Below are 26,490 nucleotides of genomic sequence, written 5' to 3' on the forward strand. Positions count from 1 at the left end.
GAACAAATAAGCGCTTTTTCAGTGTTTTTAATACCTCGAGTTTTGCGATCCTCGAGTTTAGCGCTATACCTTCGGAACGAAGCGAGCGCGAAACTCATGAGGGTACTGTAACCTAAAAATTTAGTTATCTTATTGTTCAGCTATATATATCTTTAGTGAGTTAATCAGTCATTCAGTCAGTCAATCAGTCTGTCAGCTAGTCAGTCACTCAAATATAAAGTTAGAATGTTAGTCACTCAGCAGCTTTTTCTTCAGTTAGTCAGCCAGTCAGTTAGTAAGCGTCAGCCTACATCTAGAATTCAGTCTAAAATTTACTGAGTCAGTTCACTGGGAAGTCAGTCAGTCACTTTTTTAGTCAGTCAGTCAATCAGTTAGTAAACAAGTGAGTCAGTCAGTTAGTCAGAAAGTTAACTATTTATTCAGGCAGTAGTAAGACAGTAAGTTAATCACTCAAGTCATTAGTCATTAAGAAATTAGTCAGTCAGTCAGTCAGTAAGTCAGTCAGTATGGCAGAAAAAAAAGGGAAAAGAGAAATGTAAAAGAGAGATAGATGAAGAAAGATTAGCATGACGGAAAAAGAAAGGTATAGAGAAGGATGACGGAAGGAAAGGAAGAAGAAAGAAGATTTTGTAGGATAAAGTAATACTAAAAATAAAGTGTCACAAGATCTCATAAGATAGGCTGTATCTTGTAATGAATCAATGAGTAGTGTGCTCCACATGTGGTACAAGACGCATGAGAGAACAATGTGTGTATGGCAGCTTGCACCACGGATGGAGCAAAAGGAGCGTGCTCCACTGGTGATGCACTACGCAATGTGATGAATGAAGAACAAGTCTCCGGCGTAGTGTACCACGGGAGGAGCACAAGTTTTATTGTCTCAGTGGCAGCTCATACCCAGAGTGAAGCTGCACACCTCCTCTCGAGTCGATGGCTCGTGTGGTATTGAGGCTGCGCCAAGTTGAACCAAACACGACAGAGAGGAGGCCGCGAGAAGTTCAAACGCGGTAAATGTGTTAATGTAATACAATTCAACTAGAATTAAGAAACAAGTGGAAGTAGTTTAATACCACAAAAAACAATTTAAAGTGGTGTGGAGAGTGTTTTGAACGTAATCAGGATTCAATTGTCGATGTGGCACCTGCTGACATGGCAACCCTTGTTAACTTGAGAGGCCAGAATAGCCAGTGCCTGGCTCTCTGATACTCGACTCCATAGGGAACACATATTCCCCATGCTGTGCAAAAGTTCTCGTAACTTGAGAAACACCCTGAAGAAAAAAGCTGTTAAGCATCAAATACCCAGACCGAGTTCGAGTTCCCGGTCCAAGCTACGGCCACGTTGAAATTGTGAGGACAAACACAGCCGCAACCACATTCAAATTCAACTGATACCTGCACTACATTCTCCCAACTCTCTAAAATCCACAGCTAAGTAGAAGTTTAGGCTATGCCAATTCTATTTGCAGAGCTGGGCGCGTTACTGGATTTGGGGTTGTCCGTTACCGCTCCTCCGCACCTCGGACGCAGGTAGTCCGCACCTGTACTTCAGTGCCTAAAATTTTTTCTCTCGCTCCACTACCGGATCTCTGTTGTACCTCCGCTACTGTACCCAAAACTATTAAAGCGCGCCTGAAAAAACTAGTCCACACCTCTGGCGTGCTGGTTCTGTAGCTCAGGCTATTGACGCTACTATCCCCAGGCACACTCTCGCTCCTGTCGCTATCACCACTTTTCACATATCTCTCCATGTTTATTTGTAAACACTAAACACTAAAAAATCGCAGTGAATCACTAAAAGTCAAAAGATTCTGAAAAGAAAAAGAAACTTGACACAGTGATCAGCTGGTAGCACACAGCCCACCAAAACACACAAAAGTAATGCCGCGGACTGTTTGTCGTCTTCGTTTTTTAATTTAAAAATCTCAGGTGCGGAAGTCTGGACCCAAAATTTCACCTGTCCACACCTGTTACTTCCGCACCTTTGAAAACTTTCCGCACTTCCGGGCTTCCGCACCTCGTTTGGCGATCTGCAGGTGCGGAAGAGCGAAGGTCCGGACCGAGGTGCGGAAGTGCCCAGGTATGTCTATTTGTCTTAGCTTGAGATAGGAGTAAGGGAGGTTTTAAGTTAATTCACTTCCTTGATTGTGATTGGTGATCATTATTAACCTCATAATCTGAGGTTATTTCCCACAACTACATTGATTTATTTGTAAATACACAATACAACAAGGGAACACCATTTTCTATAACTTGTATACAGGTAACTCTCAATTTACGCGAGTATTGTGTCCTTGAAGAGGTCGCGTAAATCAAAAACAATGTAAATCAAACAAGAGGTAGGTTTCTATCGAAAAATAAATATTCACTTCATTCAGTGGAGAGAGAGAGAGAGAGAGAGAGAGAGAGAGAGAGAGAATATCCATATCACTGAGATATCCACTCAGGCACTCAGTCTCAGCCTCACTCGTGTGAGGAAGAAATGAGGGACACCAAGAGCGATTGGCTAGTATTGGTACCAGTACCGAGCAGTCTGGTACCGGTACCATACCGTATAGGTGGTACCGTTAGTACCGGTACTAGTACCGGTACCTCCCCACCCCTATTGTTGAGTAGCATGGCAGCGTGGGTACTGTATTGTTGTTCAAGTGGCGCACGGGAAGAACTGAGCTCAGCTGTGTGGCCACGGCACCGTGTGAGTCCAGTTGCGTGAGACATCTGGTGGCCACTCCATAAAATATTGCATATAAATGAAAATAATGTGTGGCCCTCTCTGGCCTCAACTCTCAGAAGGCTTATGGACCTGATGGAATGCCTCCTATTGTCCTTAAAAACTGTGCTTCCGTGCTGACACCCTGCCTGGTCAAACTCTTTCGTCTCAGCCTATCAACATCTACCTTTCCTTCCTGCTGGAAGTATGCCTTTGTACAGCCTGTGCCTAAGAAGGGTGACCGTTCCAATCCCTCAAACTACCGCCCTGTAGCTTTACTTTCCTGTCTATCTAAAGCTTTTGAATCAATCCTTAACCGGAAGATTCAAAAGCACCTTTCCACTTCTAACCTTCTATCTGATCGCCAGTATGGATTCCACAAGGGGCGTTCTACTGGCGATCTTCTTGCTCTCTTAACTGACTCTTGGTCATCCTATCTTAGCCGTTTTGGTGAAACTTTCTCTGTTGCGCTAGACATATCGAAAGCCTTCGATAGAGTCTGGCACAAGTCTTTGCTTTCTAAACTGCCCTCTTTCGGATTCTATCCCTCTCTCTGTTCCTTTATCTCTAGTTTCCTTTCCGACCGTTCTATCTCTGCGGTGGTAGACGGTCACTGTTCTTCCCCTAAACCTATCAACAGTGGTGTTCCACAGGGCTCTGTCCTATCACCCACTCTCTTCCTGTTATTCATCAATGATCTTCTTTCCATAACAAACTGTCCTGTCCACTCATACGCCGACGACTCCACCCTGCATTATTCAACTTCTTTCAATAGAAGACCCTCTCAACAGGAAGTACACGACTCCAGACTGGAGGCTGCAGAACGCATAACCTCAGACCTTGCTATCATTTCCGACTGGGGCAAAAGGAACCTTGTGTCCTTCAATGCCTCAAAAACTCAATTTCTCCACCTATCAACTCGACACAATTTTCCAAACACCTATCCCCTATTCTTCGACAACACTCAGCAATCACCATCTTCAACACTAAACATCCTCGGTCTATACTTTACTCAAAATCTCAACTGGAAATTTCACATCTCCTCTCTCGCTAAATCAGCTTCTTCGAGGTTGGGCGTTCTGTATCGTCTCCACCAGTTCTTCTCCCCCGCGCAGTTGCTATCCATATACAGGGGCCTTGTCCGCCCTCGTATGGAGTATGCATCTCACGTGTGGGGGGGCTCCACTCACACAGCTCTTCTGGACAGAGTGGAGTCTAAGGTTCTTCGTCTCATCAGCTCTCCTCCTCCTACTGATAGTCTCCTACCTCTTAAATTCCGTCGCGATGTTGCCTCTTTTTCTATCTTCTATCAATATTTCCAAGCTGACTGCTCTTCTGAACTTGCTAACTGCATGCCTCCCCCCTTCCCGCGGCCCCGCTGCACACGACTTTCTACTCATGCTCATCCCTATACTGTCCAAACTCCTTATGCAAGAGTTAACCAGCATCTTCACTCTTTCATCCCTCACGCTGGTAAACTCTGGAACAATCTTCCTTCATCTGTATTTCCTCCTGCCTACGACTTGAACTCTTTCAAGAGAAGGGTATCAGGACACCTCTCCTCCCAAAATTGACCTCTCTTTCGGCCACCTCTTCTGATTATTTTTTAGGAGCAGCGAGGACCAGGCTTTTTTTATTATTGTTTAATTTTTTTGTGCCCTTGAGCTGCCTCCTTTGTTGTAAAAAAAGAAAAAAAAAATTATTTGGATTTTGGACCCCGCGTTATTTAAAAAACGCGTAAACCAAACTCGCATAAATCGAGAGTTACCTGTACCACCAATTGTTTTCTCCAAGGAAGACTATGTGTTCTCATTCTAATAGAATCGTATGGCAATGTATCCAACATATAGAGTTTAATCCATATTCTGCAGTATTTTTGGTACTTATACTTGTTAACTCATATATACTCACACAAAATGGAAGCAAGCAGACAAGGGAGAAATTCTATAACCCTCTCGTGCACTTGGACGCCAATGGTGTCTATATATTCTAAGGGCCAAAGTGCACTTTCACACCATTGGCATGCATTTGAACAAAAATATTATATTAAAAGTTATATTCACGCCAATGGCATCATTTTTTGGTTAAGCATAAGTTTCCTCACTCTTTCCCAAATTAACTAATTAGTAACACTCTCCACTGGCATGGCTTTGAGCATGAGGCATAAACAAAGGCAGTTTTTGTCTCCCTCACTCATCACTCAGATTGTACATCTCACTGCTGTGGGCTTTAAACCTTTTGTGGTCTAGGTCGCGGCCATACAGCCGACTGCATAATAGTGATAATAGTGTTATATAGTGCAATACAGTGATTTGATTAAGAGTAATTTTTATTTTATTCTCTTTACAGCCAGTAACATATATTTTTTTAACTACATAATGGCACAGAGGCCCTTGAAACATGAGGAATATTACTCATGCCTGTTCTCAGACTGAAAGTAGCAGTGAGAGTGAAGTAGAAATAAGAAAGTCTTTACGTTTAAACAACTTACTGAGGTAAATATGCAACTGCTTGCATGCACAGCCTAGTCTTCTATATTCTGTTCATTACCATCTATATTCCAGAACAATAGAAGTGTAAGAGATATGGAAATTTTATTTCCAAGTTTGATCATTGCTTATATCGTGATCAATAAGATAAATAGTGTACGCTGGATATTTTAACTAAAAATCAAACAATCATGTATGTTTATTTTCATTTGATGCTTACGTCTGTTTGATTTCCTCAGTAACTACTGACCGTATCAAAATTCTACTGAGGTAAATATGCAAGTAAGAAGGTGATAAATCAAAATTATCTAATTTCTGCTTGGTCGTAGCAGTCTTCTACTTCTGAATTCAACCACAAGAAAACTATAAGATATTGAAAAAAAAAAAAAGGGTTTTATTTTGCTGATTTCTGCTTTAAAATACAAGCTAAAAAAGGTGATTAATCATAAGTTTCTAATGAAATAAGGCAAAAACAATTGAAAAGGGCACTTTCTTCAATTTCAAGCAAATATTTCATGGTGCTAATTGTCGTATTGGAAATTTGGTGGAAGCATAAGAATCCTGATAGGATTCTGCTATTATAAGTGCATCTACCTTGAAAAGTTGGCTCACAATTTTTTTAGTTATGGAGGTGGGAACATGAGCTAAGGAAAAAAATGTTTATGCACACTCTATTCCATGTCTATAAATGGTCATATGAATTATTGTTATTTTTTTATTGATTCATAAAAAAACTACAACAAATAACGAAGTCATTGATATACTATGTATAATGATAAATGCAGGTTTGGGGAGGAAAATAGCTTTGAAACAAAATATTTCAGCGGCCTAAAAAAATGACTCGAGCCGGCGAGAGACCGGATTTTACAAATGAGCACGGAAAATACTTAATGAAACTTTTGGTGCGCAAAAGGGTTAATTTGTTTTGTACCATGTATTGTTCTCAGGCCAAGTGTTGCTCAGGCCTCAGAAATGTAAGAGGAGTGCAGAATTTTACATGCCCAGCTTGCATAAGGAGACAGCAAGGACAAAAATCTGAGAGGGATGAACTACAGGTGAATGGAGAAAAGCTGGATGAGGTAGAACATTTCTGTTATTTGGGAGATGTTCTGGACAGTGAGGCAGGAGTGGAGAGGACAGTGAGAGCGTGAGTGGCGGCAGCGTGGTTAAAGTGGAGGGAGGTGGCTAGTCTACTCGTGAATCGCAGCATCCCTCTAAAGAGCAGAGCAGGGGTGTGCCAAGCGTGTATTAGGTCAGTGATGTTATATGGGGCAGAAAAATGGACTCTAACTAGAAAATTGATGGAGGTATTGAGAGCAAGTGATCGCAGAATGCTGAGGTATATGGCGGGGATCAGGTGGCAGGATAGGATGCCCAGTGCAGATGTAGCTAACAGATGTGGAGTACAGGACCTGGAAACAGTGCTCAGAAGGGAAAGACTTTAATGGTTTGGACATGTGAAGAAAGCAGGGGAGGATACAGTGCTGGGAGCTTTGGAGAGATTGGAGGTAGAAGGAAGGAGACCAGTTGGTAGACCTAAGAAAACGTGAAGAAGGTGTATACAGGAAGACTTGACAATGATGGGATTGGATGAGCATCAGGAAGAAGACAGAGTAGAATGGAGGAGAGCCATAAAGCGTCCAACCGCTCAGGAAGAGTGAAAACGGACATTAAATGAAATGATGATGATGATGATGACCCAGTATTGTTCTCCTGACCCAGGTCAAAGGTAAATGAGCATGCATTATTGTGTGCAGGTCATGCACATAAAATTAGTGAAGTGCATTGTCATGGACTTATGTACAGATAGTGAACAGAAGTGTGTGGCTTTGTTTATTGAATGCGTCTTGTATAATTCCTCGCCATACGAGTTTCAGGTTAAATAGCCATGCGATTATGGTATTGATTTAGCCTTGTATTATAGCAGATCATGACAATAAACGACGCTTGTGAACAAGGAATTCCTCAATGACACAAGTGAACTTCAGCAGTCAGAACTGCCACAAGTTAAGTTGCTTTAGTCTTTCTTGTATAAGTTGCAAAATACTTGGGTCATTCTAAGTCATTCTTCGCTGTATAGTTACGAAGGAGTCTACATATCCTTTCTGTAATAAGGGCACCAAAACTGAACAGCATAATCTAGATGAGGCCTAACCAAAGCCAAATACAATTTCAGCTATCACTTAACCCTTTCATTGCTAAGCGCTCGCAACGAGACTATTCCCTCAGGCGCGCTCGGGCACCCCAGCGGGGGAAGGGGATCTCTTTTAACCGCTATATCTCAAAAACTATTCATCACAGTTACAAAACAAAAACACCATTGGAAAGAGGAGGCCAAGATCTATAAGATTCGGTTATGTAAGCCTCTCCTGCGAATGTACAGGCACGTTCAGGGGGTGTTTTTTGCTGTGAGTGCGACTGGCGCTCGCAGCGAGCTTTTAGCACCACCAGCAAGTGACGCTAGTGCTCGCTCTTTTAACCGCTGTATCTCAAAAACTATTCATCACAGCTAAAAAACAAAAACACCATTGGAAAGAGGAGGCCAAGATCTATACGATTCAGTAATGTAAGCCTCTCCTGCGAAAGTACAGGCACATTCAGGGGGTGTTGCCTGTGAAGACGTACATTTATACGTGCGCGACGGTCAGCCGTAAGGCAACTACTGTAGATCTCTTGATGATGGGGTGCTGGCAGGGCAGCATTGCTAACTGCAAAATTTACAACTATTTGGTCAAAATATCAGTCATGTGATAGGTGAAGCTATGCAAAAATGTTGCTATATTGGTCAACAATTAACATCCACCAGTTGCTTGTCCGTAGATTTTCCGCGCTGGGCTGACATGATTTTCCACCAAATTTAGTGAAGAACCAACTCAATTGGCAATCCTGTGTTGTGAGAATTAGTGTTGGAACACTCTCATACGCGGGAGATTTGAGTGCGGCTGGAGGTCGCAGCGAGCGTTTAGCGCCACCAGCAAATACGCCTAACGCCCACTGCAAGCGTTTAGCAATGAAAGGGTTAACCCTACATTAGTATCCTGGGGTGTTTGAGCACCCCCCAAAACGTTTTTGATCACCGTCTTGAATTGGCAACACTTAGATCCCTTTCCTTTCTAGTATCTTCCTGAATACATGAGAGGAGAGACCACTGAAATTTTCACAGTCCTGTGCCAGGTCCTTTGAAATGAAGACACATTTGTTTCCTTTGGAGTGTCTTGTCACCCCACGGTGCTAATAAACTGACGTTGTGGGAAACGTGTGCAGTGACCACAGCAAGCTGATTGTAAGTTGCATGTAATGCCAAGATTCTGTATCAGGTGACGGATTCAAGTGATAAGTACTGGTGATGCTGTTGCAGCAAGATTATCATATGTGGTTTAGAGTTACCTTATTATGTCAGTGGGTATGGAGTAAATATATTATGCTTTTTTCTGCAATGTCATGTTTATTAGTTTATCAGATAAGTATACACATCTTATTTTTGGTGACACTTTTTTTGTTTTTTTGGTGTAGGAAGCATATATATATATATATATATATATATATATATATATATATATATATATATATATATATATATATATATATATATATATATATATATATATATATATATATACAGTAAAACCCCGATTATCCGAAAGCGGATTATCCGAAAAACCGGATTATCCGAAATTGATCTGGATAATGCAATTAAAATTTTTTTTTTTTTCTATACTAAAACGTTATAAAACATCAAAAATAAATAAAAGTAACTACATATGTACTATATTAACACATTTAAAATTGATAAGAACAGTTAAAATGAATATGCTTTCTAATACGTATGTCAAATAGCTTGTAACGAATAGATCAATGTATTAGACAAAAACATTAAACAAACTCTCAACAACACCACGTCCGCACCTTCGCCCAGCAAGGACGTAGGTGCGCTTAACGAACAAACTACTGCACGACTACTCTCACACCGTACTCTCAAGACAACGACACAAACACGACTCCCCTCTCCACTCCATGCCACATTCCCCTTCCAACATACGAGTTGCGCGATAATATGAGTCATCATACTGTGTCTCCACCTGCACGATGCATCAAGGTCACACTTACAAGCTTGCACAACCATTCACAATCGCACTCTGCAACATTCACAATTCAGATCTGCAACGCTCACAAGTATTAACATACACTGGTCCAGACAAGGAGACACACAGACAAACATACAATAAAACATTTACATCACATGTTTTAAGCGTACTACTTTGTTTAGCGTAGCGTGTGTTTGTTTGGTTTCATTGTTTACATCGTCAGTCGGCGGCAGTCGCGTCACACACTTCACACTGGGCAGTCGCGGCGATCAAAATGGCGGCCATAAATCCGGATTATCCGAAAAATCGGCTTATCCGAAAGAGGCTTCCCCCCTTCCATTTCAGATAATCGGGGTTTTACAGTATAATTTTTTTTTTTTTTTTTTTTTTTAGCTAAGCACCAGTAAAACTACTTTTACTAATAAGCAAATCTGACTGATTTCTTTAGGATTTTAGTAATGAAACTCTAAATGAAAATTATTTAGATCATGTTCTTGACGATAATACTGAGGAAATGGAAACGACACTGTATCTAAGAAATGATCATTAGAGTCCAATTTTTTGTTTGAGTGTGTGTGTTTGACCAATTCCTTTACACAAATATTCTCCAATATTAGCCATAATGATATTAAGCTATTCGTTAGTGACTGAAGTAATGTTTGAAATCGAATATATGCATATATTGGAAATAGTATCAATGATACATTATTTCTTAGGGGAGGGGTGTTCAAACACCCCAGAGTACTAACGATGTTCCAAAACCCCAGGGTACTAATGCAGGGCTAAGCTTCTGAAAGCAGGGGACACAACTTCTACTTTTCAATGCTTTAATAGTAATTGATGCATTCACACACCTGCAGTGCTATTAATTTTGTTACAATCAGTTTCATTAACCTATGAAAATTTTTCCTCACTTCTTTTAACTGAGCCTCTGTTTTATTTACAACTGTCAATAAGAAGGACCCCTCACCAAAACCCTGTATTTAGCATGCAGATTGAATGACTGACCTGTGAGTGTGTCTTGGAATACAGCATCTGGTCATGAGTGGCAAATGCTGGGAAGGAGATGGCACACAGAAGACTGGCATCCACATTCTGGTGAAGAAATAAAAGAAACATCATCCACAGTTAAGGCAAATGGTCACCCAAGACAGTGTTCCTTAGTGGCCAGGTTGCACTAAAGTGCTGGGTCACAATAGACTACTCAATATGTCAGCATTTTTCATAAAAGATAACTAAATACCATGTGGCGAGAACACCACACTTTGTAGTACTCTCAAGCAGTGGTGGATCTAATACAATTGTATTTGTATTTAAATTGTATTTAAATACAATTTTAATGCATTTGTATTTGTATTTTGACATCCAGAGAAAAAAGTATTTTGTATTTGTATTTGTATTTTGGTACCCAGAAAAAAAGTATTTTGTATTTGTATTTGTATTTTGGCACCCAGAAAAAAAAGTATTTTGTATTTGTATTTATATTTTGAGTCAAAACCATTTGATGAGGATAATTACTGTTAAGGAAATAGAAAAAGAAGTAATGTTAAGCCGCGTTAAGGCGGAGGAGGAAACAGATTAAGGTTGAAGGCGAAGGAGGAAAGGATTAACGTCAGATCACGGGGAAAGCGGAGTAAGGAGAACATTAAGGTTGAAGGCGGAGGAGGAAAAAAATTAAGGGTGGGGAGTAAGGAGGAAATTAAGCTCAGGTCACATAGAGGATTAGTAGGAGAGAATCTAGGGAGTTACTGAGGAATGGGTGGCTCGGAAGAAGGATCCACCCACAAAAATGTGTGACGTCACGGAAATGGGAGGCATAGGGGATGAGATGTGAGTGAAGACAACGAGAGAGACAGTAAACCGATCTACTGCTTTAACTTGGCAAATGCACTACAGTCACCTATCAAAAAGAGGTTGCATCCATTTCTTGAGAGGACTGATGTCATTGCCGCAGCTGTCATGGGCCCCAGGTTTAAGCTGGCATGGATGCCATGTAAGAAAATGCAAAACGAAAAGGTTTCCAAGATTGTGGACCTAATTATTTCCGAGTCAACTCAGTCAACCTTGAAGAAGAAAACATTTCGAGAGTGAGCCTTTCGTCTTTTCGGCTGGCATGAGTGCAACACGACCTCGTCTTTTTGCCTACATGCCTCCAGCTGGGCAAATGATGGCAAGTGCATCAACAAATGACACTACAGTGGTGAAGGCAGAACTTGAACTGTACCAAGAAGGTGTTTTGCCTTTTGATGTCAATCCACTGAGGTACTGGCGTGATGCAAAAAGCTTCAAAATTTTGAAGCACTTTGCCAAGAATATTCTAGGATGCTGTGCAACATCAGCACCATCTGGGAGGGTGTTTAGTAAGGCCGGCAATTTTTACACAGTGAGCAAAACTCGGCCCAGAAACCTTCCGGGCATTAATGATGATAAAGTGCAATTATGATATGTGAAGTGTAAACTTGTGAAAAAAGTATCTTTATATTTTTTTGCATAATTTCAGGAGTATTTTTATTTGTATCTTTGAAATCTGGAATAGGAGTATTTGTATTTTTATTTGTATTTTTAGATTCAGGAATAGAAGTATTTGTATTTGTACTTGTATTTTTAGATTCAGGAATAAAAGTATTTGTATTTGTATTTGTATTTTTGGAATCCCGAACAAAAGTATTTGTATCTGTATTTGTATTTTTGGAATTCCGAACAAAAGTATTTGTATTTGTATTTGACTTATAAAAAATCAGTATTTGATCCAACCCAGCTCTCAAGAGCTTGGCAAATTAATGAAATTAATGAAAACAAACTGGGTTGCAGTGAAAAAATTTTGATGAACATTCACAACCTCAGGCTATGAACAAGTTTTTGCTTTCTGCTTAATCAGTCATTGAACATCCAAGCTAAATGATCTTTTTAAGAGATGACAACCATACGACATATCCCTACTTACTTACAAGACCACTGCCCTCCTAAAATCTAATTTACCAGCAGATCTTAGCTGCTGATTTTAAGAGCTTTATTTGGGGCTATAAAAAGACCAAACCACAAGTTTCATTCAGATACAGCCAGTAGTTGTTGAGCAAAAAATTCAATACAGGTAGTCCTCAGGTTACAAGAAGGTTTAGGACTGACAGACTGGTCATAAGTAGAATTAGTTGAAAGTTGAAATTTACATAAAAAAAAAATATTCGAATGTCCTGCTGTGAATAGAGGAGTGTTCCTGCACCTCCTACCCTTCCCCTTAACCCTTAGATTACGGCGAAAAAAAAGTGTGCTACCACACACCCTACCCGTACGGGGATCATATATATAATCATCACACTACGCTCCCTACGTTTCAAATATACCGCCAGTTCTTGACTCAAAAGAATGGTGGAGGCATCTGGCATCCATACACACACTCATTCGTCTCAGCGCGCTCCTTACCGAAGGCAACAGATCATTTTCCACTTTTGTTCGGAATACATCTGGCATGTCTCGTGACACGTCAAGCAGTTCCTTTGCTCCGGGCGGAAGTAGAGCACGGGTGATTCAAAGTGACAGTGACTCTGATGACTGCTATGGTAGTGACATTGAGAGGAGGGAGGGATAGAGAGAGAGAGAGAGAGAGAGAGAGAGAGAGAGAGAGAGAGAGAGAGAGAGAGAGAGAGAGAGAGAGAGAGAGAGAGAGGTGCTTCCACGCGACGCGTCACGGCCACGAGAAAATGCGCAATATTTTCAGCTGTCATAACTTTTTTATTATTATTATTAGAAGTTTTATTACACCACCATATATACTAGATGAATATACAGTACCCTCTCGAGTTTCACATCCGCTTCGTACCGAAGGTATAGCGCTAAACTCGTGGATCGTGAAACTCGAGGTATTGAAAACACTGAAAAAGCACTTATCTGTCCCAACCATTTTTTTTTTTTTTTTTTTTTTCTTACATGTGGGCTATGGCGCCGGTAGACTATCCATCTGGGCCTGATGGTCGGCCCCGAGCCCGTCATGGCGCAGGCAACTTTTTATAGTGGCGCCATTATAATTGGCTCATGCTGTCCCCCGGAGCTCACTTTTTTCCTCCTTTACCTCCTTGTTATCTCAAAATACATACCTTGGGAAAAGGAAGAAAACAGGAAGAGAGAACGGGTCATTTTAAAGCCACAGATGAAGCCTTACAATTGGCTGAGCTCTGAAAACACGATTGTGATTCGCTGAGTCCGATGACGTCATCGCCGGCGCTCACCCTGTCAGCGGCCTCGCTGCCTTATGGCGGGCACACAAGATCCGGCCTGACTCGTCCGGCCGGCTCAAAGTGGGTGGGACTAAAGGCCTTCAGTCCGTGTGTGTGTGTGTGTATTTCGTCCGGTGTGGCCTTATGAGGCGGCCGGATGGCCGTCGGTCTGTGTTTGAAAATCCCTCCGACACGGCCTCATGCCTCATTGTGTGTAGCTCATTAAGGCGGGGTCACACTGGCCGTTTTCCTCTAACCGTTGTTTGTGGCTACTGGCAACGCCCGTGCGCCTATCCGGGACCGAGTTGTCAGTTGTCCGTAAGCTGGTGTTACACTGGGCCCTATTCTTCCCACCGTGTTGGCAGCAGCTTGGACAACAGGCAACTCCAACTTTTCCAGGTGTGCGTCACACACGGCCAAGGTCGCTTGCCCGTCTCCACATCCACAACGTAAACAAAGCACTTGCCCTGTATCAACATGGCGTCGTCTGCTAAAGTAAGGGCTCTCGCGGCTTGTGTTGCCATTACCCAAGTTATGGACTTGTTGCTGCAGTTATTCGAAAGGAAGAAGCTGTTGTGGGTGTGGCGTGTCTGTGGTTCCTCCATGCCAGTTCTCATTGTCACCATTGAGCGTGCGCGGCCAACCCACCCATCTAGACTCCAACCACATAAACACGTGGATCGAATGACAACAAAGACACACCTACGCATACACCAGATTCATCATGAACCATGGCAGATGTTTCTCACAAACAAAAATGGCTTCGCCATTTCCTAGAGTGTTAGAACTTATTTGGTGATTGGTTCATACAAACCAAACATGCCCAATGGCAAGAAGAGAGCTCTCTTCTTGCCAAAAGCTAGGTTTGGTTCATGTGAGCCACTCACCAAATACGTTCTTACATACTCGAGAAATGGTGAAGTCGTTTCTGTTTGTCAGAAACATCTGCAATGGTTCATAATGAGTCTGGCTTGTGTGTGTGTGTGTGTGTTGTTATTCGATCCATGTGTTTATGTGGTTGAGTCAAGATGGGTGGGTTGGCCGCGCACACGCAGTGGTGACAATGAGAATTAGCACGGAGGAACCACAGACATGCCACAGCCACAACTGTTTCTTCCTTCCATTTAACTGCAGCAACAAGTCCATAACTTGGGTAAGGCCCCCGTCACACAGGCGAGCGACGTTTGTACGACCTTTCAGTGACAAAAAAAAAAAAAGACAAAAAAAATGGCCAGGTCGCAATGAGATCGCCAAAATTCTGAAAAACTTGTTTTTGTGTGACTGTTCCGGCGACCTTTGGGCGTCGCATAGGTGGTGCAATGGTTGCTGAATTGCCGCCGCCGTGGTCTTTCATGCGCGGTATTGGTCACTCAAAGGGTGCCTAATGGTCGCTCATAGATTGCCCACAATTCCACCGGCGATCATTTGCGACCTCTGAGCGACCATTGGGCGACCTTGGCGCTGGTTGAGAGACCCTTGCGAGACAATCGAGCGCCCTTTCAGTGACCTGCTTCCTCAGCGAGCACACAGCGACTGTTTTGACCCTGTTAAAAAACCGACGGTGACCATGCCGACCACGGCAACCTCCTAACGCCCCTTGAACAATCAAGAAGACCTCAGAGAGACCTTCCGGTGACCAGTGGCGACCTTGCAAATTTTTTGGTCGCTCACGGGTCGTTCAAGGGTCACCATTCCTGTGTGACGGGGGTATAATAGCAGCACAAGCCGCGAGAGCCCTTACTTTAGCAGACGACGCCATGTTGATACAGGGCAATTGGCGGAATTTGCTATTTCTGCCTGTACGTTATTGACAGTGACAACTGTTTACTATGCGTAGGCTGGCATACATTATCAACAAAATCATGTGGCTGGAGGTTGCCGTTGCACGATAATGCACACTTCAGACTCGGATAAACCAACTATAGTATACACAACAGATTTAGGCCATTCTTTGCCTTCACCTTGCATAGTATGGGTTCAAGACCAGCACTCTGAATTTGAGAGTTACCGTATTTCCTGCCATACAAGACACTTTTTTTCAAAAAAGAAGATTAAAAAAATCACCCTGCATCTTATACGCCGATGGTTAGATTTTGGTAGGCCTAGGGGTTATTGTTACTGGCATGAAACCAACACCCAAAACACCTCCATTTCACACAATAGTCCCCAGATGTCATCAGAATGAAATATACCATATTTTGCAGCATGACACGCTTTTTTTTCACTCAGAAAATGCCAAAAAATTACCCCTGCATGGTGTACGCCGAAGGTACAAATTTTGATCGATTTAAATAATGAATAGTATGATGCAACATAAGAGGAAAGTGTAAATAAGCAGGAGAGAGGAGGAGGACATGTGAAGCGATAAAACCGTACAGGTCACAAGAAGAAGACTCGCCACACGTGGGAGCCGAGATGCGGCGTGGACGAAACAACACACAGCACCGCCGCAGCGCACCAGTCACCAGTAGGGATGGGCAAGTGCCGTTAATTTAAGTACCGGTAGTACCGGTACCGAAAACTCAAGTACTGTTAGTACCCGAAGGAGTTTTTTTTTTCTTAATGACTTCTGATGAAATTCCCAAATAAATTTCCTGTAAAGAAAACTCTATCTCTCTCTCCTTGCGCAACAAATCCTACGAAGAAAGGCTTTCTACCCTTAACATGTTCTCTCTTGAGAAACGTCGCCTCCGAGGAAAACTGATCGAATGTTTTAAAATACTTAATGGTTTCACGAATGTAGACAGATCAACATTGTTTATGATCGATGACAGTCTGCGCACGAGGAACAATGGCGTAAAACTCAGATGTAGACAAGTAAATTCAGACTGCACAAAATTTTTCTTCACCAACGTTGTAGTGCGAGAATGGAATAAGCTTCCACCATCAGTGGTCCAGTGTAACACGATTGACTCCTTCAAAAATAAGCTCGACTGTCACTTCCTTCAACTTAATATCAACTAGAGTAGAAGTGCAACGTTTTGGAGTCTTCTGATTAATGTAAAATCACTTAGGTTTAAGGACAGACCACCAAGTCTGGACCATGGGGTCTATGTGGTCTGATTTTCTATGTAAATCTATGTCTATGTAAATCAACTTAATATCAACTAGAGTAGAAATGCAACGTTTAGGAGTCTTCTGATTAATGTAAAATCACTTAGGTTTAAGGACAGACCACCTAGTCTGGACCATGGGGTCTGTGTGGTCTGATTTTCTATGTAAATCTCTCTCTCTCTCTCTCTGAATGAAGTGAATATTTATTTTTTCGATAAAAAAATAGCATGTATATTGTATAGTTATTATGGATGTACTCGATCATAGTCTAATAACAATAACAATATCTATTAGCAACCTAAAAGAAAAAAATCGACATAAGAATAAGAATATCCAGTAACTCAATAATGGAAAGCGGGAAGCGACAAAATGGTGGGAACTTAGGGGATGAGGTTGCCGGGCAGTGACTCAGCGTCACACAGGCCTCATGATCACTTGGGAAGCTTAATGATCACCAGCACTGCACAAGCAGTGCCGTACTAGCGGCACGCAGGATCTTAGTGACGCGCTTCGCCGAACCCATGTGATCATGGGCCCTGTGTGTAGACGCTGAGTCACTGCCCCGCTGACCGCCTCCCAAGTTCCCACCATTTTGTCCTGCTTTCCGCTTCCATCACAGCCCTGCTTCCATTATTTTATTATTTTATTTATTTATTGAGTTACTGGATATTCATGTCCGATTCTTTTCTTTTTGCTAATAAATATTTTATTGTTATTAGACTATGATCGAGTAGTCAGTACTATATCATCGAGATATCCACTCACTGAGTGGTGATCTCTCTCTCTCTCTCTCTTTCTCTCTCTCTGAATGAAGTGAATATTTATTTTTTCGATAAAAAAATAGCATGTATAGTTATTATGGATGTACTCGATCATAGTCTAATAACAATAACAATATTTAGTAGCAACCTAAAAAAAAAAATCGGACATGAAGAATTATCAATAAATCAAATAAATAAATCCGAGCAACTGGTACCGGTACCGAGCAATCTGGTACCGGTACCGTACCGTTTAGCTGGTACCGTTAGTACCGGTACCTGCCCACCCCTAGTCACCAGTGTGCCAGGTACCTTGTCGTTGATGGTTAACCCCCAGGGTGCCAGCGCCGTGTATCTATGGCGGCGGGCAGGCACACAGCGTGTTAAGCATACGATCTTGGGCTCTTTTATCCATTAATGGGAGGCGCCGCCTAGTATTAGTGGAGGGTACATTAATTTTATTTCAATTTTTCTAAGTTTTTTTTTCTTTGAAGACTTAGGTAAATGCAATAAGATCTGCATGTATTAGCATAATAGTTTTCGTGCTTCTGTACGAAAAGAAATTACAAATGAAATTTATTACTTGTAATAAAAGCAGAGCTAAAACATTATTGAGGGCCAGCATGCTCACTCAATATGTATGATATTGGGTAGTTTTACTCATGGCACCACTAGTTAAAAATTGTCCGTTCAGATTTTTAATATGTCTCACTGTTCCTGCGCAAAAAAATACCCAAATCACCATTTGATGTGTCCCATAATTCTACCACTTTTTTACCTTCAATAAATCATATCAGCAGTGTTTTTTTGTTTATAAAAAACTGACGGACAATTTTTTTACCATCCACTCATCTTTCAGCAGATGTTTGAGTTTTTTATTATCTTCACAACTAATGAAGTTATTATTCTCCAAAGTACAAAAAAATGCACTTTCGAGATAGCGGCTATTTTGTGAGTAAATGCAGTTAGCGTACAAAATTATGATTTTTAGAGGATCTTACAGTAGTAAAATACAACTTAGATACCTAAGCAGTTATTTTTATGAATGACAATGAATGATATAAAAAATAAGTCATAATTGGCACCTGTGTGTGTGTGTGCGCGCTAGAAATCTCCTGGGGCCGGATGTTCAAACGCTCGCAGCGGCCACTACGACCATCGTAGCGCTAAGATTATCGTAACCCTCTCGTAACTTGCCTAAGGGGTATATTCGAAAGATCTTGGAGCTGTCTTTACGATTTTTGGACCACCATATTTGCTCGTAGGGCCGAGGGTTTCAAGGAGCACCCTTACACTGATCGTAGGGTTGTGTAGTGCCACAGTAGTGGATGTTTCTTCACTCTATAAACCGTAGATAACCTGTATGATGTCTTAGAAAAGAAATTTGTGACGCGAAGGTAGTAAGAGGAATGTTCGATGGATCGGACCATCTTGCAGTGCTGGCAAAGTTAAAGCTGAAAGAAAAGTGGGTGTTTGAAAAGAAAGGTGAAGTAAAAAAGGAAATACTGAAGATAGAAAAGTTACAGGAAAAAGAAATAAAAGATGAGTATAACCGTGAAATGGCAGAGGCCTTAAGTGAAAAATGGGAAAGTGTAAAAGATACTACAAATATTGAAAAAGGTTTTGGAACATTTCAAGAAATAATGGTAACTACAACAAAAAAAGTGTAAGGGATGAAAGTTGTGAGATGGAAAAAGAAAAGGAAATTCATGGTGGACAGAAGAGATAAGAAGGGTAGTAAAGGAGAAAAGGGAACTTTTTAAGAAAACTCAAGAAATAAATGTGGCTGAACAAGTAAAAAGGGAAAGGAAAAAGAAATATAGAGAATGCAAAATGAAATTAAAACAAGCAATGAAAGAAAGTAAGAAGAGAGTTGATGAAGACTTTGGGAAAAGACTTAGTTCGTTAAAGATTTATTGCACATAAATCGCATACATTACATGATAAAAAAATAAAAAAATAAAATAAAATAAACATATACAATATTATATGCAAAGCGGGCACCAGCCCGCCTGTGAGGGAATCAGTGTCGGTGTGGGCGCTGTGCTGCTCACAAACTTCTTCCTGTGGTGGTGAGCGTGCCTCCCCCTGGAAGTCATTTTTAAATGTCCCGCACTGCTGCGTCACAGCATGACTCATGCGCAAACACATGCGGTATCATTCAATGCTTGTATTTACGTAAAACTTGCATTAGAATAATTTTTTTCTTCTTAAATTTCGTCATGTGTCATCCCTCTCCCGCGTCGCTCTCAGCAGGGGAGCCACCAAGAGGATTCTAGATAAAATCTGGCCACAATGAGGAAGGTGGCGCCTTCTGACACACTCACCTGCAAGTGAGTAATACTTTCTTAGAAAGGGGGACCAGATGCCTTATCATTCTGAGGTAAGTCAACAAGGTATATACAGTTATATGTGAGAATTTCATACCAATCAGATAAATACAAATGGTAAGACAGGGAGAAATGTAAAAAAAATCTTTAGGAGCCGATATCTCGAAAAGTATCTTTTTAACTTTCAAATAATTTCACAAAATCGGTACAACGTCTGAATGACTTTTGTTAGGTAGCATTTTAAACTACAACTAAAGGGCGATTTTTTGTTGGAAATGGATTTTCAAAAATGTCAAAAGAAAACGGGACACAGTGGAGAAAATAATAAGTGACAAAAAATTGTAATTTTTTTTCTTCGAAGACAGAACAAAAAATCAAAAATTCACTTCCAACAAAATGTAGATAGGTAAACAAAGTTTCTATGGTATTTTTTTTCAAAGCGATTAACTGAAAAATAAACCCTGTGAAACAAAAAAATGAAAAACACGCTTTGTTTGAGTCTCCTAAACTTCACCTGATTTTGATGAAATTCGCAGAATATCATTTCTTTACATCAACAAACAACATACTACAATTTCAAAGCTATTGGACATACCATATGCGCAGGAGGAGACCCATAGGCATGCCCCTTAATTGTCCGGAAACCCACACAGGGGGTTAACCCTCTGAGTACCGCGCTATGGCGAGAAAACTAGTACACCCCATACCGCACTATGTGCAAAAATTTTTTTTTTCTTTCAAAACACTCGAATATATCCCAAAACCATAAAAAATGTTGTCATTCCCCTTTCCGTAGCTTAGAAGTGTACCCCCTTCATCTCACCCGCAGCCCCGCCCCACCCGTCCAGCCGAGAGCGAGTTCATGCGGCTGTGCCCGCCACTCCGTTTCAGCGCGGTTTTGTAGTTCCACACTTTTTACACTCAGTGCATCATGGAACAATTATATTTCGAGAAATAAGACCGGTTTTGAAAATTATAAAATGACGATACGGTATCGTCACCCGTATGGGAAGCAACATTTTGTTTTTGGCAGAGGGTGGTAAGCTGTCCTGAACTTTTCCTTTGTTTTCACTATGTGGCGTATCCCATAGGATCACGAGAACCTGGGAGAGGCTAGCCCAACTCTCTAGCTATCACGTGATACCCGGCTGGTCTTCGGGGAACCAAAACTTTTCGCGAAATAAGACCGAGTGTAAGGGTAACTCAGTGACGATGTGGTATCGTCACCCGTACTGGCGGTAACATCCAGTGGTGACGATACCGTATCGTCATCGGTACTCAGAGGGTTAATACAAAGTATTTAGCTCAATGGTGGTTCATGGAGTGAGCGGAGCGTAGTGGAGATGGAGGTTCGGTCGGTTGAGCTCCAGTAGGATCTTGTAGGCCATGGACAATGTAACCACGCTACATTATGCGTTGTACTTATTTACATATTTACAATAAATATTATAAACATAACGGTTGTGGGATGGAGATAGTAAATTTTCAGATAGGATGGAGAGATGGTAAATTTTCGGATGGGATGGAGAGATGGTAAATTTTCGGATGGGATGAAGAGATAGTAAATTTTCAGGGAGCAGGTGTTGATGGGTCGGTGGCTAAAATCCGAGAGCTAGACTTTGTGCCTCAAGTATACGTGACGTGAGTTACAGTGAAGCTTCAAAGCTTCAACACGACATCACTTTATGCCCCATCAGCCAGAAATGCTGTTATTGCGTAAATTTCCACATGATTTACTGTCGTAAATTAGATTATTATTACCCAAAGTGCATATTACCCAAATAGCACATAATTTCTCCCTACAGACATTAATGACTTAACGAGAGGTAATTATATACAAAAATTACCGACAGGTGGCATTGGCTACTCATATAACTGCAATATGTCCTTTGTTTACAAACATTGCCGACCCCCAACACCAACACAACTCCTTGCTTAATGACCTGGTGGGCGTTTGGCTACCACCAGGATTGGCAGCTACCAACCAGGTTTGGCAGGAGGAGGTAGGAAGACACCTACCAAACGGGCGTGAGCTACTCCCGGTGAGGATATATGGGAAGCGAGGAGGGTGCTGAAGCCCTTCAAAGACCCTTCCTATGTCCTCATTAACCGTTTCCCTTTTGTCTCATCAACACCAGAGATCAGTTCAGCATGCTCTCTAAAGACAGTTCCTCTCTCTTTCTACACCACACTACATTCACACAACACACCTTTTCCCAAAATTCAAAATTCAAAATGGCGAAAAACAACACTGCCTTGGAGTCCCCGCCTAGGGGGGAGACCATAAATTCCCCAAGGGAGGACTCCCCTTCTGACTGCTGACTTGAGAGGTGTCCTGATAACTCCTCGAACCTCCTCCTTATCAATTTCTGCAACATTCGTGGTCTTCATTCTAATTTTCATTCTGTGGAACACCATCTCTCCTCCTCTAAACCTCACCTTCTCTTCCTCACCGAAACACAGGTTTCTGAGGCTACTGACAGCAACCTCTACTCTGTTCCCTCCTACTATCTCTATCCTAAATTTCAATCCAAAGCTGGATGTTGCGCCTCACGTCTTGACATCACTTGCTCTCGTGTCCACGACCTTGACTCTTCTGAATTTTCCACCATCTGGCTAAGACTTCATTGTCATTCTATTACTAAATACATCTGTGCTGTTTATCTCTCACCTAACTCTACTAACTATGTAAAATTCTTTGACTATTTGAATTCTAAAGTGGAGCACATCTTGACTCACTCTCCCTTCGCTGAAATCTCCATCTTGGGAGATTTCAATGTTCACCACCAGCTTTGGCTTTCATCCTCTTTCACTGACCAGCCTGGTGAACAAGCCTAAAACTTTACTCTCCTCAACGACCTAGAGCAGTTGGTTCAGCACCCTACACATATTCCCGACTGTCTTGGAGACAGGCCCAACATTCTAGACCTCTTCCTTACCTCTAATCCTTCTGCTTACTCTGTCAAACTGTTCTCTCCATTGGGCTCCTCCGATCATAACCTTTATTCTGTTTCCTGTCCTATCGCTCCTGTATATCCTCTGGACCCACCGAAGAGGCGATGCTTCCGCCATTTTGCTTCAGCTCGGTGGAACGACCTGAGAATGTACTTTTCCGATTTCCCGTGGAATGATTACTGCTTCCAAGAGAGAGACCCCTCTGTGTGTGCCCAGCACATCTCAGTGGTGATTGTCTCTGGAATGGAGGCATACATTCCACATTCTTTCACTACTCCTCATGCTAAAAAGCCTTGGTTTAATCATGCTTGTTCTCGTGCTATTAAGGATAGAGAGGCAGCTCACAAAAGGTTCCAGAGCCTTTGAACTCCCGCTAACTATGACCTTTACATTTCAGCCCAGAATCGAGCCAAATCTATTCTCCAACTTACCAAAACTTCTTTTATCAATAGAAAATGTCAACACCTTGCTTCATCTAATTCTTCCCGTGACTTCTGGCATCTAGCCAAAAATATCTCCTCCAATTTCACTTCTTCCTCTTTCCCTCCTCTCCTTAACCCTGACGGCAGCACTGCCGTCTCATCTGTCTCTAAGGCTGAACTCTTCGCTCAAATTTTCTGTAAGAACTCCACCCTGGACGATTCTGGGCATATTCCTCCTACTCATCCCCCCTCTGACTCCTTTATGCCTGTTATTAAGATTCTTCCAAATGATGTTTTCTATGCCCTCTCTGGCCTCAACTCTCAGAAGGCTTATGGACCTGATGGAGTGCCTCCTATTGTCCTTAAAAACTGTGCTTCCGTGTTGACTAACTGCCTTGTCAAACTCTTTCATCTCTGCCTATCAACATCTACCTTTCCTTCCTGCTGGAAGTATGCCTTTGTACAGCCTGTGCCTAAGAAGGGTGACCGTTCGAATCCCTCAAACTACCGCCCAATAGATTATTTTTTTTTTTTACGTTGATTGCCTATTGCGCCAGTAGGCATCTTCCCGGTGGGGCCTGATGGTCGGCCCAAGGCTTCTTCCAGGTGGGGCCTGATGGTCGGCCCAGCCCATTCTGGCGCAGGCGAGTGTTTATAGTGGCGCCATCTTGCATTGGCTCATGCTGCCCCCCGGAACTCGTACTTGATTCGCTTGGACGGCTTCCTCTTGAGTCCGGGTTGATGGGTGGTCTTCAGGACAGCATGTGGGTAGTTTTAAGCCACTCGGCGGTGACCGAAAAATCCGAGTGGTAGCGTGAGGATTCGAACCCGCGTCGTCCATCACGCAGCGAATGTGGGTCCAGTACGCTATCACTTCGGCCACCGCCGTCTATCTAAAGCTTTTGAATCAATCCTTAACCGGAAGATTCAAAAGCACCTTTCCACTTCTAACCTTCTATCTGATCGCCAGTATGGGTTCCGCAAGGGGCATTCTACTGGCGATCTTCTTGCTCACTTAACTGACTCTTGGTCATCCTCTCTTAGCCGTTTCGGTGAAACTTTCTCTGTTGCGCTAGACATATTGAAAGCCTTCGATAGAGTCTGGCACAAGTCTTTGCTTTCTAAACTGCCCTCATTCGGATTCTATCCCTCTCTCTGTTCCTTTATCTCTAGTTTCCTTTCCGGCCGTTCTATCTCTGCAGTGGTAGACGGTCACTGTTCTTCCCCTAAACCTATCAACAGTGGTGTTCCACAGGGTTCTGTCCTATCACCCACTCTCTTCCTGTTATTCATCAATGATCTTCTTTCCATAACAAACTGTCCTGTCCACTCATATGCCGACGACTCCACTCTGCATTATTCAACTTCTTTCAATAGAAGACCATCACAACAGGAAGTACACTACTCCAGACTGGAGGCTGCAGAACGCTTAACCTCAGACCTTGCTATCATTTCCGATTGGGGCTGAAGGAACCTTGTGTCCTTCAATGCCTCAAAAACTCAATTTCTCCACCAATCAACTCAACACAATCTTCCAAACACCTATCCCCTATTCTTCGACAACACTCAGCTATCACCATCTTCAACACTAAACATCCTCGGTCTATCCTTAACTCAAAATCTCAACTGGAAACTTCACATCTCCTCTCTCACTAAATCAGCTTCCTCGAGGCTGGGCGTTCTGTATCGTCTCCGCCAGTTCTTCTCCCCCGCGCAGTTGCTATCCATATACAGGGGCCTTGTTCGCCCTCGTATGGAGTATGCATCTCACGTGTGGGGGGGCTCCACTCACAGCTCTTGTGGACAGAGTGGAGTCGAAGGCTCTTCGTCTCATCAGCTCTCCTCCTCCTACTGACAGTCTTCTACCTCTTAAATTCCGTCGTGATGTTGCCTCTCTTTCTATCTTCTATCGATATTTCCACACTGACTGCTCTTCTGAACTTGCTAACTGCATGCCTTCCCCCCTCCCGCGGCCCCGCTGCACACGACTTTCTACTCATGCTCATCCCTATACTGTCCAAACCCCTTATGCAAGAGATAACCAGCATCTTCACTCTTTCATCCCTCACGCTGGTAAATTCTGGAACAATCTTCCTTCATCTGTATTTCCTCCTGCCTACGACTTGAACTCTTTCAAGAGGAGGGTATCAGGACATCTCTCCTCCCAAAATTGACCTCTCTTTCGGCCACCTCTTTTGATTCTTTTTCAGGAGCAGCGAGTAGCGGGCTTTTTTTTTATTATTGTTTCCTTTTTTGTGTGCCCTTGTGCTGTCTCCTTTGTTGTAAAAAAAACAACACCACCTTGGCAAAAGTTGGTAGTTCAATTTTGTAGCCATTGCACAATATTGAATGGTTTCAGGATCAAATGAGTGCATGGCTGAGGTGAGGCAAGTGCATGAGGACAGGGGTAGGGTAAGGGGAAAGAAAGGGTAGGAGGAACAGGAGCACTGCCCTATTTGCAGCAGGACATTTGAATAAAGTTTTATTTTATTTTTTTAACGCAAATTTTGACTTATAACCAATTCAACTTACGACCAGGCTGCCAGTCACAAACCTCGTCACAACTCGAGGACTACCTATATTTTTTTATCATTTATTATTATTATTTGTACTGTTATTATCAGTATTTTATTATTATTATCACAGCAACAACATAACAGGAGTAGTACTCTTACCTTAGAGCTGGACTCCCTTGGCAGGAGGGTCTCAAAGATGCTGCGGTTTCTGTTGTGTGCATCAATGTCTACAAAGATGACTGACCATGAGGCACCTTTCTCACCAAATAAGTTACAGCCGTTGATGGCCTCTAGGGCTGCCTTGGCCATACCAATTGAACTGTGAACGAGAAGATAAAATGAACCAACATCAATGAGGAAGCAATATATAATGTTAACTGTTACTTTTGGTGAAATAGAGTGAATATATGTTTATTGGTGTACACAACCCTCCTCTGGCAATGCCCTAATTTCTTTTCTTCAAGTGGTCTACTACTTGTCCAGACTCCTACAACTTCTGGATCACCAGTCTGTTACTTTCAATGTGGTGGCTAAGTGGTTAGTGTGCAGACCCACATCCAAGGGGACACAGGTTTGCATCCCACCCTCCATCAATAGCTGGGATTTTTAAGTCACAGGCGAGTGGCCTAAGACTCTAGATTCCCTCTCTAAATAGAGGATCAAAGATGAGCTCCGGGGGGTCAGCATAAGCCAAGCAAAATGGTGCCACTATAATCATCTGTGCCACAACAGGCTGGGGCTGATCATCAGGCCCCACCAAGAAAGTCCACCGGCACCATAGGCAGAAATGTAAAAAAATGGGGGGAGGAGATCAATCAGATATCTTGCAACCCTTACCCTAGTTGGCATTTCAGTCAAGTGGAAGGCTTGGGGGTTAGTACAAACCATAAAGGGCATTAATGTATAGTACTCACTTCCACCACATAGGCTGGGTTTAAACAATATTAACAACCACAAATTT

The 26,490-nt window shown here is 42.2% G+C and overlaps 1 protein-coding gene across 6 annotated transcripts in view; it reads right to left on the bottom strand.

Annotated features, from left to right (window-relative positions):
* LOC126995914 (probable phosphorylase b kinase regulatory subunit beta) overlaps positions 1–26,490 on the bottom strand; it is a gene marked incomplete at its 3' end in the record, with an annotated part of 186,756 nt that overhangs the window by 128,781 nt on the left and 31,485 nt on the right. For all 6 annotated transcript variants that reach the window (XM_050855809.1, XM_050855812.1, XM_050855811.1 and 3 more), the window contains 2 exon segments: positions 10,292–10,378; positions 25,689–25,848. In XM_050855809.1, coding sequence (XP_050711766.1) covers positions 10,292–10,378; positions 25,689–25,848 — 247 coding nt within the window.

This window comes from Eriocheir sinensis, chromosome 9 (genome assembly GCF_024679095.1).
Source record: "Eriocheir sinensis breed Jianghai 21 chromosome 9, ASM2467909v1, whole genome shotgun sequence".
NCBI lineage: Eukaryota > Metazoa > Arthropoda > Malacostraca > Decapoda > Varunidae > Eriocheir > Eriocheir sinensis.